Source organism: Eretmochelys imbricata, chromosome 1 (assembly GCF_965152235.1).
Source record: "Eretmochelys imbricata isolate rEreImb1 chromosome 1, rEreImb1.hap1, whole genome shotgun sequence".
In the NCBI taxonomy this organism is placed as follows: domain Eukaryota; kingdom Metazoa; phylum Chordata; order Testudines; family Cheloniidae; genus Eretmochelys; species Eretmochelys imbricata.
This window is the reverse complement of record NC_135572.1, coordinates 188025260-188041259: the sequence shown is the minus strand read 5'-3', so window position 1 is coordinate 188041259 and position 16000 is coordinate 188025260. Positions and strand designations below refer to the sequence as shown.

General features: G+C 45.3%; 1 protein-coding gene across 2 annotated transcripts in view; it reads right to left on the bottom strand.

Moving 5' to 3' along the window:
- Positions 1-16000, bottom strand: part of MPZL1 (myelin protein zero like 1) — a 58238-nt gene that overhangs the window by 33118 nt on the left and 9120 nt on the right. For both annotated transcript variants that reach the window (XM_077820384.1, XM_077820391.1), the window contains exons 2-3: positions 9033-9193; positions 5255-5468 (exon numbers count right to left, since the gene is read on the bottom strand). In XM_077820384.1, coding sequence (XP_077676510.1) covers positions 5255-5468; positions 9033-9193 — 375 coding nt within the window. The remainder of the gene's footprint in view (positions 1-5254; positions 5469-9032; positions 9194-16000) is intronic.

The window sequence follows — 16000 nt, the reverse complement described above, 5'->3', positions numbered from 1 at the left end:
TTCAAGGTAAACCTTGCTGTTAACATTACATACATAGCACATGTGCTTTCATTACAAGGTCGCATTTTGCCTCCCCCCACCGCGTGGCTACCCCCTCAACCCTGGTAATTGGTTATCTCTGAAATCACAATGGTCTAGATCTCTTGGCGTGGCTAACAGCAGGGAACATTTCTGTTCAGCCACAGACAAACAGCCCAGCAGGAACGGGCACCTCTGAGTGTCCCCTGAAGAAAAGCACCCTATTTCAACCAGGTGACCATGAATGATATCTCACTCTCCTGAGGATAACACAGAGAGATAAAGAACGGATGTTGTTTGAACGCCAGCAAACATACACTGCAATGCTTTGTTGTACAATGATTCCCGAGTACGTGCTACTGGCTTGGAGTGGTAAAGTGTCCTACCATGGAGGACGCAATAAGGCTGCCCTCCCCAGAAACCTTTTGCAAAGGCTTTGGGAATACATCCAGGAGAGCCGCGAATGCCAGGGCAAATTAATCCTTTCACATGCTTGCTTTTAAATCATGTATAGTATTTTAAAAGGTACACTCACCGGAGGTCCCTTCTCCGCCTGCCGGGTCCAGGAGGCAGCCTTGGGTGGGTTCAGGGGTACTGGCTCCAGGTCCAGGGTGAGAAACGGTTCCTGGCTGTCGGGAAAACCAGTTTCTCTGCTTGCTTGCTGTGAGCTATCTACAACCTCATCATCTTCTTCGTCCCCAAAACCTGCTTCCGTGTTGCCTCCATCTCCACTGAAGGAGTCAAACAACACGGCGGGGGTAGTGGTGGCTGAACCCCCTAAAATGGCATGCAGCTCATCATAGAAGCGGCACGTTTAGGGCTCTGACCCGGAGCGGCCGTTCACCTCTCTGGTTTTCTGGTAGGCTTGCCTCAGCTCCTTCAGTTTCACGCGGCATTGCTTCAGGTCCCTGTTATGGCCTCTGTCCTCATGCCCTGGGAGATTTCGACAAAGGTTTTGGCATTTCGAAAACTGGAACGGAGTTCTGATAGCACGGATTCCTCTCCCCATACAGCGATCAGATCCCGTACCTCCCATTCAGTCCATGCTGGAGCTCTTTTGCGATTCTGGGACTCCATCATGGTCACCTCTGCTGATGAGCTCTGCATGGTCACCTGCAGCTTGCCACGCTGGCCAAACAGGAAATGAGATTCAAAAGTTCGCGGTTCTTTTCCTGTCTACCTGGCCAATGCATCTGAGTTGAGAGGGCTGTCCAGAGCAGCCACAATGGAACACTCTGGGATAGCTCCCGGAGGCCAATACCATCGATTTGTGTCCACAGTACCCCAAATTCGAGCCGGCAAGGCCGATTTAAGCACTAATCCACTTGTCAGGGGTGGAGTAAGGAAACAGATTTTAAGAGCCCTTTAAGTCAAAAAAAAGGGCTTCATCATGTGAACGGGTGCAGGTTTACATCGATTTAACGCTGCTAAATTCGACCTAAAGTCCTAGTGTAGACCAGGTCAAAGAGTGTTCTCTTAAGTCATGCTTGTAGCTGTTTCCATCATTTCACACTGATTCAGACATTCTAGGTTTCAGAGTGATATTTGGGTTTATTGTGTGGTGGTCATATTGGGAGAGGGGAGGCTGCACTGGTCATCTTACTGTGTGGAAAAATTGTGTGGATTCGTGTTGGTGGAGAATGAGGGGGGTGTGCTGCAGTGAGGGGCTGTGTGTTTGCAGCTATTGCATTGATGGTTGTGCTAGAAGATTTATGGGGGTGGCAGTTTGGCCAGGTAATACAACATTTGTGCAGTCTCCCTAATACAACCAATGAAATTGTTGCATGCAGATTAGCTGTAGACCAAGGGTGGTAATTGGTTGAGTTATCTCTGAAATCACAATGGTCTAGGTCTCTTGGCATGGCATAGACATGTGCCTTACTGTAGCTGTACACCACATGGGTGTAATTAAAGTCAAAATGGCTGAGAACTTAAATTGGACAGTAACATACCATAAAACCCAGTGGATTATTCCACCAGGTGAGATTCTGAACAAAGAGAGTGTTTTGTTCTCACCCATATTTGTAGCTGTTTCCAGGGCTTCACACTGACTCAGACATTTTAGGCTCCACAGTGACACTCCAGGAATCTTTTCATAAACTGTATTTGTACTACTAGAACACTTAGGTGGCCTAGCTACGGACCCAAACTATTTCTAGGCACAACACAAACACAAAACGAAAACAGTCCCTGCCCCAAAGATCTTTATAATCTAAGTACAAGACCATGCAGCCAACTGGACATGACAGGTGCTCTCAGCTGTAAAAGTAGCCAGCAAAGGTTGGTCAGGAGCATTGAGGGATGCCGCTGGGAAGATCAAGTAAACCAAAACAGCTACATAATCCGCCCTTGCTGCCTATGCTAGCTCTGCACTGGTCATGGACATCAGCCTTGCTCAGAGCAAATGTAATTCCAGAAGTGGTGTGAACATTTGTGCATTGGAGCTAGCAAAGCTGAAGATTGATGTGTGGTGTTACAAGCCTGCCAGGAAATTACAATGGCAATTTTTTTTAGCGTAGGTCAGAGTCTATGCTCCAACAGGAGTGTACCCAACTCTCCTCCTTATTCCGCAATGATATATACAGCACTGACAAACTTTACTGAATTCAGTCTTTTACGAGTTCACTGTATTTATCTATTATGGGACTGATGTCTTAGGGGCGGGGGGGCGAGAGAAAGGAAGGGAACATGATTAATGTAAACCCTGAGAAGTGTTATGCATTTCAAAGGACTATATGTAGGGCCATACCAAATTCACAGCCAGGAAAAATGCATCACTGACCATGAAATCCGGTCTTTTGTGTGCTTTAACCCTATTCTATACAGATTTCAAGGGGGACACCAGCGTTTCTCAAACTGGGAGTCCTGACCCAAAGGGGGCTGCAAGGTTATTTTGGGGGTGGGAAGTGTCACGGTATTGCCACCATTATTTCTGCACTGCCTTCAGAGCCGGGCAGCTGGAGAGTGGTAGCTGTTGGCTGGGCACTCAGCTCTGAAGGCAGCGCCCCGCTAGCAGCACCGCAAAAGTAAGGGTGGCAATACCATACCACACCATCCTTACTTCTGCTGCCTTCAGAGGAGGGTGGCCAGAGTGGCGACTGCTGACCATGGCCCAGCTCTGAAGGCAGCAGGACAGAAGTAAGAGTGGGTATACCATACCACGCCATCCTTACTACTGTGCTATTGCTGGCAGCGACCCTGCCTTCAGACCAGGGCTCCCAGGTGGCCAGCAGCCACCCTCCAGCCACCCAGCTCTGAAGGCATCACCACCACCAGCAGCAACACAGAAGTAAGATTAATAGTACTGTAATCCCTCTACAATAACCTTGAGATTCCCCCCAACCCCTTTTTCTATCAAGACCCCTACAGTTAAAATACCGTGAAATTTCAGATTTAAAGATCTGAAATCATGAAATTTATCATTTTTAAAATCCTATGACCGTGAAATTGACCAAAATGGACCGTAAATTTGGTAGGGCCCTAACTATACAAAACAACGTGCCAGAAAAGAATGAACTTTTAAAGTTCAGTGCATTTCTCGGGGAAGGTATATGTAAATGTACCCCTTCCAGTTATGCAAGAACTCAGCCTTTTGAAACTTCACCCTGAGGAGGGGACCTTAGTCTGCTCAACACCTGTTACATGAAGACAGGATGAGAGGTCTAACCTGTATAAAGGAGAGACAAAAATTCATGTGTGCGCTAGTCCTGAGCTAAGTTATAATCTTAACCACAAAAACCCGTTGGAGTTTGAAAGACTGACTCCTACAGAGCCCTTGTCAGCATTGGGGTGATTTCTGGTAAGCTTATTAGCATACATGTAGGTTTTTATATGTTTTCTCTGTAATGCTTTCACCCTATGAATAAAAGGGCTTGCTTACAAAAAGCTGTGTCACAACTTATAACTGTGGGCACTTAAGCTGTTTACAACCTCTGAGGAGAAAAGCAAAGCAGGCCTGCTGAGGCCGTCTGACTTCCTGGGGAATTCACAGTGTAGGCAGGGAACTGTGCACCATGGAAATACCCCAGTCAGGAAAAAGAAGTGAGATGCCTGTCTCCACCCAAGAGAGGTGACAGATAGGGAGCCAGAAAAACGGAGAGTGGATGTTCTTGGTGGACCATAGAGGGGAAAATACAGGTGTAGTTGCCTTGAACTGTGACAAACGCTTGCATTACAAATTATTCTGAATCCCTGAAGTAGTGATGAGCTTTTGGAAAACAGACACCTACTTCACCATCCTACTTCACAATATGTTCCAATTACTCCCCACAACCAAAGTTTCTCTTATTCCTGTGACTCAGAGAGTAAAGCAAACTCTTGACTTCTTCCAGCCTTAATTTATTTAATGAAATAAAGGATTTCACTCCATGATTTCATCAGGATCAATTCAATAGTTGCCTTCCACATCAATTTTACATGTCCAAAGTCACAAGCACACATTAAGATGTGGTTGAACCGAAAGAGGGAAGTGGGTTCTTGGCTGCATGGAAGTCTTAGAGTAGCTCAGAGAGATACATAAATTCATACATAAAACCCGTTTTTGTCACTGTAATATAACACCCTGCTAAATTGAGAGATTTGATTATATTACTGCATAATTTTTCTCTAAACAGAGATTAGCTCAGTTTGTAATGATTAGTGTTTCATTTTGGATGAAAATTATTTGTAAACCTGTTAAACTCTAGACACAGTTTCTTCTAATAACTATTTAGGAAGTTTTAACATTTGGATGAGTTCTACTTTCCTGTGCTCTCAGAGAGGTAACAGCCTTAACATACAGACAGTCCACAGGTCTTCATTAGACCCCTTCCAAATCCCTGCATGTTTAGTTCCTGTTATGAGAGGAGTGACTTCCATCATCTGAAATTTAAACAGCATGGAACCAAGCATCTATTTCACCAACACAAAGACAGACAAAATGTTAGTTTCCCTGCATGATGTCACCCAGCCCACACCCCACCTAAGCCCTTTCACAGCCTGTTGACTATGACGGTCATGCAAGAGAGATGGGATTTGTTTGCAGACTTTAGGGGATGAGAAAAATTAGGATTTGGGAATACTGTGGATGGAGTAAGAAAAACTGGTTAAGACTGGTATCTTCAGTGTTTAAAAATTAACTTTGAAAACAAATCCTGAGAGTGGCTGTTGTGACTTTGGAGACTAGAGATAAAATCAACAGTTTCTCCCATGCCCAGAATGGCACCTAAAGAAAAGAAGAGTTAGTGAGGGGAGGTACCTCTCTGCACGACTCTAAGTCTGATTTCTCCTGGCTTCATAACTATGTCAGGTGGGTTCTTGACATCGCAGAAGTAAGTGCCGTTGTCCCGGAACTGCACGTTTGCTATGCTGACAGATGCATCTTTCTTGTTAAGGTCTCCAGCCCAACTGATTCTGTTCTTAAATGGTGTGTCCTTCCCAGGGTACGCGTTCCCTTGAGAGTAATAGAAGAACTGCAGCCAGAGAGGAGAGCATGTAAGAACATCCACATCAGAACATTGCAAAGCTTACACCCCTCCTTCACTAAGATAGTTTCTCCAGATCTGCTGGGCCCTTTCCAATACCACATTAGGAGGTAGGGAGTAGGAATTCCTCCAGAGTCCAGCTACTTCTAGCTGCAGATTGTAGCAAGCATGCTGTCGCTCCACTAATCACACATTCAAGTAGCCACAGTATGACTTAGCCTTCAAGTCCAATGCAAATTTTTTTTAGGCGAAGGAGTCTCAGTCTGGGTGTTGTGATGCGAGAGAAGGGCTCACACACAGGTGTCACAGGTCACAACCACTGTGCCCTTCTTGTATTGAGAGGGAAGTGAAGGCACCATCTCTGAAAAAAATCCTCAGGCCAAAGGGTGGTAGCAAGTCTGGCGTAATGTGTGTAGAATCAGCAGGTCCTGTATGCTATGCCTGCTCTAAATTAGAGGTCTACAGTAGCAAAAAGAAGGTGTTAGACTTAACCCTGCAGTGATCATGTGTTCTATAGCATCTGTTAGGCCCGGTATAGGGCTAGTCTGTGTGTATTCAGGCATCGCTCAAGGACAGTAGAGTTAAGGCTCCATTGCAGGGACGGTATACACCTAAGTCTTCATTTCTTGGTTTTCAGAAGTTTAAATTTAGCGAGGCTCCACATTCTAGAAGGGCACAAGACACCACTGGGCAACTTTACTGTGTTACTGACGTTTAGTTATTAAAAAAAAATTCCCCAATTTTTCAACATTCCCATCTAGCACAGCTCAGCATTCCACCTCCACTGCTTCTGGTCCTGGGAAAGATTATCACAAAATGCACTGGCTGCATGCATGTCATTTCATTGCCCCTGCAACATCTCCAGCCTGCTTCTCCAGCACAGTCCACCTCAACATGCAGTGGCAGGTGTCAGCACAGCACCTGAATGTTGAGGAGCTGGAAAGAAGAGGCAGGAACAGTGGAGGAACTAGCATGGAGCCTGTGGGGGAAGACAGGAGAACATGTATGTATGGAAATTTGGGGAGGCAGATGAAGCTGACCAACATCCCTCACTGGACAGCTGTGACCCCTCCTTTCCCTGCACTGCTCCAACACCCCTCACATTGCCCCTCTTCCCCCACCACTGCTCTGACCCTGCTTCAACTCTTCCAACATTCCCTCCATCACATCCCTTGCTGACCACCCCCACAAACCCTAGGCTCCAAGCTCCCTAGGCACCCTCGCATACACTGCTTCAAATGCAAACACACCCCCAAGCTGCTTCACCCGCACCCTTGCACTCCACACCCCTCATAAGCTTGCAGAGGCCATGAGGAGGAGGGGAGATGGTGAGGCTGTGAAGAGTGCATGTACCAGATGGAGGCAGGAAAGTGGTGATGCAGTCCCTGCCCCAGGCACTGCACATGCTCATTCCCTGTTCCCCAACCCAGACCACATCAATCCCTTATTTGTTGAGGGAGGATAGAAAGCCTCTTTAGGAAACCCAGTTCTTCAAAGCTCTAGTCAAACTGGGTTTTCCTGTTTTGTGCCTGAATTCTTTACATCAATAAGGTTTGTTATCTGGGATGTGCTGGCCCTCCAGTGCACAGCTCCAAGGGGCAAAACATGACACAGGGGCAGGTCCCTCACTTCGTACTCTTCCAAACCCAGTGCACTCCTCCACACTGCTCCAATGCTTCCTTCCTGCTCTGACTTTCCCTATTCCCTAACTGTGCACCTTTTTGAGGCACTCGAAAAAGTTGAGCGTATGTATAAACTACCCATGCTACAGCAGCACACGACAGCGAGGCCACTGTAGCACAGGCACTTGCTACAATGACTGAAGGGGTTTTTCTGTCACTGTAGTAAATCCACCCTCTCAATAGGCAGTACAGTAACTCCTCACTTAAAGTCATCCCTGTTAACATTGTTTCATTGTTATGTTGCTGATCAATTAGGGAACATGCTCATTTGAAGTTGTGCAATGCTCCCTTATAACGTGGTTTGGCAGCCACCTGCTTTGCCCACTGCTTGCAGAAAGAGCAGCCAGTTGGAGCTAGTGGTGGGGGCTTGGAACCAGGATGGACCAGCAGTCTCCTATCGGCTCCCTGCTCCCCTAAGTTCCCTGTGCAGCAGCCACCCAGCAGGCTATCAATTGCTGGGCAGTTCAGCTGTCCCTCCCCCTACTGCCATGTGCTGCTCCTGCCCTCTGCCTTGCAGGTGCTCCTGGGATCCTCCTGCTTGCTGTGCAGGGATGATGGGGAAGAGGGGTACTAATGTCAGGTGTCCCCTTCCCCCACTCCTTTACCCCATTAGGCCATCTGCACAGAGCGGGGTGGGGGGGGCACACGACAGAGGGAGCTTGCTGGCAGCAGCTGCTGTCTCAACTAGCTGATCTACTTAAAAAGGCAGTGTACTTAGAGTATGGTCAGCGTACTTAAAGGGGCAATGCACATCTCTCTCACACAAGGTGTGCGTCTCTCTCTGCCATGCTTTCTCCCCTCCCTCCATTTGTGCTGCCTTGTAGAGCGAGAGGCTACATTAACAAGCATTAACCCTTGAGGGCTCAGCCAAGTGCTAGTTCATCAATTAGCAGTAAGGCATTCCCTAGGAAATATCCCTCCCTCTTCCACCCTCTGACTTCACCACCTCAATCAAGCTTAACAATCATCATTGCTGTGTACAGTATTAAATTGCATAAAACTTATAGTGTGTGTGTGTGTGTGTGTGTGTGTGTGTATTTAAAAAGTATATAGTCTTGTCTGGAAAAAAACATTTCCATGGAACCTAACCTCCCCCCATTTACATTAATTCTTATGGGGAAATTGGATTAGCTTAAAGTAGCTTTTTCCAGGAACATAACTACAACGTTAAATGAGTTACTGTAGCTAGACCTGCCTGCCACTACAGTAGGGATTAAGTTGACCTAACTCTGTCAAACAAGGAGAGAAATTTTTCACAGCATCAAGCAACGTATCTAGGTCAAGCAAATTTTTAGGTGTAGACCAAGCCTAAGGGTGTGTGTACACTGCAGCTGGGAGCAAGCCCCCATAGCCCAGGTAGACACAGACTCACAGTACCAGGGCTCAAGCTAGTGTGCTAGAAATAGCTGTGTGGATGTTGCAGCTCACCCTCTCAAGCCCACCTGACCGCTTAGGCTTCAGTTCAGGTGGCTTGCCCAAGTCTCTGCCAGAGCCACAACGTTCATAAAGCTATTTTTAGTATGCTAGATCATGCCCCACTAGCACAAGTCTACCAACGCTGGAAGGCTCATTCCCAGCTGCAGTGTAAACATATCACCACCCTGGCCTTTTCCAAGCCAAACTACATGGCAGCAAGAAGAGAACTGATGTTAAACACAGGATGTGACACTTTGTACAAGCATTTGGTGACATTTCATGCTAAGCTAAAAACAAAAGCTTACGTGAGGGATGGGTGAAGAAGCACCAACATGGAGTGGGACCTGCCCTACAAACATACCTGACCAAAGAGTTCTTTCTTAAACATACCCGAGATTTTCCTCTCCCAGCCCTGCCACAAACAGCAGGATCAACCCAGACAAAGGGCTCTTACTGATATTGGGGTTGTTGCTCCCTCTGGTTGGAAGCTCCAGGAGATGGACGCTGCACTGCTGATCACGTCTCGGGATGAAAACGTGCATGGAAGTCTTGCTTCTGTCCCATTCTCCACAAAGAGCTCCTCTGGTGTCTTCACATCAAGTGCTGATACTCTGACTGTTTGGGGGTGGGAAAGAGGAAAAGGAAAAATGAAAGAATCAAGAGCTGTTTTCAAGGACCAGCAAAGCACAAGCAACATGGGATGAACTGGTACCACCTCAAGAACTACACAAGAAAACCAAGAAAGCAGCATCACCCCTATGGTGATGGGTTGTGCAGACATCACATCAGGTTTATAGCATGAACACATTGGCTGGATCCTGCTTCCCCTTTCTTGTGATGTTTGCTATGAGCTGTTCCATGCCAACAGATGCTTCCTGTAGTGCAGCTGGTGGGAGACAGTGTTATTGTACGAAACTCCCTCGTATTTATTGCTCTAACTTCCACTGGCAATTTTTGAGAAGTTAACTTTGAGAAAGGTTTTGGGCCTGCTGCTAATCCATTTCCTGCTTGGTTCTCATCTCTCTCCTCCCCACAACACTCTGAATTTCTGCTGCAACTGGAACAAAACACCAAATTCAACTCCACTCATTATGAGGCAGAACAAAAACAAAAAAACTAACCTTTTGTCTAAGTGCACCACCTAATTCCATAAGGCATAATGTTACCATTCCCTGGCTCACTTCTGCAGGAGCCCTAAATAAATCATCAACGAAATACATATGAATTGTTTGACTTACAACATTACCAAAGCTTTTAACTCCTACAGCATTTCAGGTAAAGGATCTGTTTAACCAAGATTTCTTGTTACTGAGCCTGTGATAGATGTGCACAGCCAGTCATACACACTGGAATCTTTGTCACCCCATCCTTCTCCTCACTTCCAAAAGAGTAAGCTTCAGAGTATTTTACAATGGAGAAGTTGGTAACAGTGACTCTGGTGTGTGTTATTGCCATTAGATCCCAGTTTAATCTGAGAGGAAGTTGGATCACATCACGCAGCAAGCCTGGAAAACAGCCTATACATGTCAGTTCTATTAAAGACCGATAATATTTTAAACTGAGGCAGCGTCCAGACACCTAGCTATCATGGTGATGAGTTGTGGTTTAAATAGGGATAGTCAAAACAACGAGGGGCGGTAAGTCTGTTGCAGGTATTCAAAGTTAAAGCAAGCCCTGAAGACTGCATATGGCTCATTAGAGTAAGTACCTCTTCTGTATAAGTTAGTCTGTAGAGTGCTCTAGAAGTGCTAGTTATTTATTCTCCTACAGAACAACCTTGTTTGAGAGTCCAGGGAAGGGTTTGACTGCCTTGTCATCACAGCCCTTGTATCAAACAAACAGAAAAGCCCTGTAAGAGAGGTGGATTTTCAATGAGAGGTTGCGTCAGAGCTTCCCTTCTCCCCTACATATAATCTAACTACAGGCCAAGAAATGCTCCTTTCCTTGGGTCCCTACTACCAAATGTTTCTTCTGAACACACAAGAGGTCTTCTGGCAATTCAGCGAAGTGAATACATAGCTGCAGTGCTGTAAGAAGATTTTTCTGCTAATGGAGTGGATATTATGATAACAGAAAACAATCCATTGTTTCAAGTCCAAACCACAGAACAAATCTCCCTTTCAGGCAAAAAGCAAGCAAGATGCCCTCAACATTAGTGTAGGAAGAAAAATCAGCACTGAGACATTGCTTGCCTTTATAGGGGACAGAGGATTCATTGCTACCAATAGGAAGGAGTAAGCACTGACCTGTTTATTCCAAGAAGCCATTGTTGTACATAAATAGCCCTCGGAAGTGTGGTGAAGAAAAGCCTCATCTCTCTCTTTCAGCCCACACTTAGTAAAACTCCTGCTTAATATCTAAGGATCTATTGTACACCTGGATAATAACCACCTTTCACTCCTGGAACAGAAGCCAGGTTTCCCAGTTAGTTCATAAGTGGACTTTGTCTCCTCAGGTCCAAACTAAGATTCCCAGCTGACCCGATCACAAACAATGGATAGTTTATTCTCACTAGCCACAGACCCTGATGCTTTGATAGAACTGTGTTAAGGCCAGGAGAAGGTAATAACCCCCTGAATTACATGAACAGCCAGCCAGCACTAGATCATACCATTCTACAGAGTCTCCCAAGTTGTAACCTCACTAAAGATTAGATCTTACAGACTTGAACCCTGCAGCAACATACCTGCATTAATCTCAGGAACAAAGACAGCTCCCATTTATAGTCTCCAGCCAACCCTGATACTAGCCTCATTGAATCTATGAGCATATCCTCAAATCCCAAGCAGATATCAGAGGACTGTGATACAGAACACCATCCTTCAGCTATCCCTTCCCATCACTCCCTGCAACAGTCAGGAGTCACATTAGCCTGAAAGAGCTCCAGGTCACCTCATGCAGTGCCTCTGACACAGTTGCAGAACATTCTGGAACAAGAGTGCCCCCACAGGGAATTCTATTGGTTTAACTATACCAGTAAAATATGTCCCAAGATTGCATCAGATCTATAAATGGATGTTGTAAAACCCAAAATTACCAAGGAACACAGCAACTTCAGCACAAAGATAAATAACTTAGAGTGCTGCTGCCAAAGGTAGAACTTGGCACCAATATCTGGCATTCTCATAGGTTATGCTCTACCAAACAACAGACTGGTCTCTAAACCACACCCCCTCTGAGATTATGCTCACTCACAGGCAGAACAATATGGTACAACTCCCCCAAGCAATTCTATCAAAGTTCTTCAGGGAAGCTAGATTTTCCAGAAATCTTGCTGTTTTTTGCTTCCACTGCAACCTATTGAGCTAAGAGGCCAGTAAAACGCATTAGGTCCCAACTGTGTAGTTATCTAATCATTCAGATTGGTACTTAGTCCAAATTTGCCTTCCCTTAAGTCACTGCACCTACAAAAGTAGGTAAAAATCAATAACTCTTTTCCTCTCTTCCCTTCTCCATAAGGAAATAGTCAGCTGAAGAACAGGTTCCCATTCTACTCAAAACTGTGGTTTGAAAGTGCCTTACTCAGTTTCCTGATCTTTGCCTAAATACAGAGGCTAGCAGTTGAGACAGCCAGCCAGAGCTACAAGTGCAGTTTTTCCAAACAGCACCCACAACTCCAACCATCTAGTGCAGCACTTCTCATATGCAGCCACCAGGGGCTCTTCTTGCAGCCACAGCCTCAGTGGCTGTGATTCAGAAGGGTGCGGGGGGGAGAGAAGTGGCCTCTCCCCCTTCCCTGGTGCTCCTCGATGCACAGCCTTGGTGTTGGTTGCTGGGGCTTCCAGCAGGGGCTGGACCCTGCCCCCCTCTCGAGTCACCTGGGACACAATAGAGGAGCAGGCAGCCGGTGAGTTCCCCATCTACGCAAGGGCAGTGGGGCTCAGGCTTTGGGCTTCAACCTTGGAGTAGCAGGCTCTGGCCGCGAGGCTTCAGGATCCAGCCCCCCGCTGCCTTCCCCAAGCCCCCATCCAGGGCTTAATTTGTCCCCAAACTTGCTGGGGCCAGTAAGTCTGCTGTGAAAAGTGATACTTATATGTTTGTTGATATCACTTTTCATAGACTTACTAGCCAGCACTAAATAAATTACTATGATGTGGACATGTGTATGTGCAAATTTATTTGTTTTTATTGTTATTTGTTTTTTGTTGTTTATTTGTATTTTAGGAAAAAGTGTGAGAGTGGCCACCAGCAAGAGTTGGTGGCCGCACTCTGAGGTCACCAAATAATTTGTCCTGAGAACCCTAGTTGTCTACAATGATAGCTTTGGAGATCAAGAAAATATGTTTAAACTCTTCTCCACATGGGAAAATTGACCAAAATAGCTATTGCAGAATAATTTTTTCTCCATTTGGTGTAATCAAGCCAAGTAAGAGTAAAATAAAAAGAGAACCATCAGCAGAATCACAGTCCAATATTCAGGAGACAGGGTTTGTCTGGAGGCACAGACAAACCCAAAGAGGAAGTTGAAATACCAAATACAGAACCCCATACTCTGCTATTTGGCATTAAACAAGACACGAGAATCACCAGTAAAGTTAATTGCACTTGAACATCTCCTCTGGAAGTATAAGTCTTAGGTATAATTACGAAGAGGCAGACACCACTGTGTGCAGGTCCACTTTTTCTCAGCTAGAAACAGTCTTTGGGTAGGTTAATAACACCAACTTATCAGAGGTGCATTGGCAAAGTACAAGCAGCAGTGGCACAAAGCCTCTCTGGAGATGGTCATAACTGACCCTATTATCAGGGATTTAACAGACTGACTATATCAGTTACTAGGCTCTCGCCTCTCAGAGGCAGGCTCCACAGCAATCATCCTGTAGTAGGGAGAGCATGGAAGGTTATTCAGCGTGACTGTAAAGTTGCGTTACAGAACAGATGTTCACCACCAAGACTGTTTCCAACCTAAGTTACTCATTTTGACCCCTAAAAATTATTAATCTTCAACCAATTAGACCAAGTGCTCTTGTGGCAGAACAAGCTTGTAGTTTGCTTAGAAACCTGTCCTATATATTTTTTCCCCCATCTCCCATTTCTCATGAAGTTGTTATCCACTGGGTGACACTCAGTTTAAGAGAAGGTTGAAGTGACAGGAGTGGGAAAGCTTAAATGTCACTGCTGTCTGGATGGGGGAAAATGAGAGATGAATGGCAGTAAAGGAGCAGAACCAGGTATTGTTAGCAAAGGTGAAGTTGTATACAGGTATACTGAGCTTGGAAGAGCCAAAAAGAGTGGAGTGCCAGGAACCAGAAGATTGGTAGAAGCAGAGTGACGGAAGATGGGAAGGATGATCCAAGGAGATCCTGCCATCCAGACCATCTAACTTTTATTGATTCTTTCTACATAAGATCTAAGATACTGCCTTTCCTATCCATCCACACAGCCAAACTCTCGTCTATGCTCTCATCATGTCTCTCAATTATTGCAATAACCTTTTCTCTGGCCTTGACAAATGCAATCTCGCCCCAATCTTATCCACTCAGAATGCTGCTGCAAAGAGAGTTTTCCTAGCCCACCTCTTTACATTGCTCCACTGGCTCTCCCTTCTCTATCACAACAACCATAAGCTACTTACCTTCACTTTCAATGTCCTCCACAGCCTAATCCCGCCCTACCTATCATCTCTCATTTGCTATCAAGTTCTCAACTCCCATCTCCACTTGGCCCAAGAAGCCAGCCTCCATCACCCACTTGTTAAACTTTCAAACAAGCATCTTTGTGTCCCCCGCATACCTCATCACTCCTCACACTTAGGAGCTCCCTGTAAACATCTGCAATCCTACTCCATTATCCTCCCTCAAATCCCTCTTCAACTCCTTTGCCACGATGGCTACAAAAAACTCAACAACAATGAGACCATTGCTGTGTTGAGAGCACTGCCTATCATGCTGACCAATATTGTTTCCTTGTACTCCCCCATCTGTCTCTTCTTATACACAAGCTCTGTCTATACATACAGCGCTGCAGCTCTCCACTGGCATAAAAAAACCCACCTCCGCAAGCAGCATAAACTATGACGGTGGGAGACGCTCTTCCACTGACACAGTGCTGTGCACCTGAATGCTTATGTTGGTGTAATTTATGTCACTAAGAATAGTCACACACATGTTTTGCCAACATAGGCTGTAGTGTAGACATGGCCTCAGAGTGTAAACTGTTGAGGCAGGGACTGTCTTTGTTCTGTGCTCAGTGCCTGGCACATTGGGTCCTGGTCTATAACTAAGGCACCTAGGTGCTATGGTAATACAAAAAGTGATAGAGATAACTTTCACACAGCATAAGTGTGAAAATTAAGTGAAATAAGATTAAGGTTAAAATGAAAGTAAAAAAATTTAAGTAAATAGGATGTTAATAAGGTAATGAAATAAAGCAAGATAAAAAGGACAAGCAAAGGTATGGAAGTGAAGTGTTGAAGTGATATCACAAGGTTAGCCTCCATCCCAGAGTAAATCCTGCTTAGTTGTAGGTTTAAGTAGCAGTGTAGTAATTAGTGTGAAATTCTGCAGGGGCCAGTAATCCCACCACCCACTGAGGCTTTGTCTTCTTGATTTGAGCTGTTAAGATCTCCTCTCTTCCTCATGAGCACACCTTCCTCTCCCACCCCCGTGAAGACATGCAGGTTTTGTGTTTTCACAAGATTCAGCAGGTAGTGTTAAAGTTTGAATTAAAACTGGAGGAAATCTAAACTGCTAATTTTCAGGTTGGAGTTTTAATTCAGCCTGCTGATAAGTGTGAAAACTGAGGAAAATCAAATCTAACAAAACCTGCTAATTCTTGTGAAGACTCCAGCCTGCCTTGTCTTCATTAGGCATCAAGTGAGTTAGCTAACTTGACTTAACAACCTTTTTCCTAGTGAAGACAGCCGAACAGGAAAAAATGTCAGATGACTAAGGCTATGTCTCCACTGGCAACTGAAGGACAAAACTTTTGTCTTTCAGAGGTGTTTGGAGAAAAAACAAAACAAACACCCACCCTAAAAAACAAAAGTTTTGCAGGTGACAAGCACCAGTGTGAACAGCGCTTTGTCAGCAGGAGCGCTCTCCTGCCAACAACACAAACGCTGCTCGCTGGGGATTTTTGTCGGCAGGAGAGCTAACAAACAGGGGCTACACTGCGCAACTTTTAGCAGCACAGCTGTAGTGATACAGCCACGTCACTAAAAGCTGTGCAGTGTAGACATAGCCTAAATTTTGGGTGCTTAAAACCCCACCACAATCTCCATCCTACCCTAGTATTGCAGGGTCATCACCTCATCCAGATAGCCAACAGAATCTCTATAAGGTTTGCTAGTTAGCAACAAACGACTCATTTTGTCTGCCTTCACGACCATTCCTACCAATACATATTCATAAAGTTTAACAACTGAAGTTTTTTTTTTATTTCCAAGAGAAATTAGGGGATGAAACCAATCTAAATGAGGAA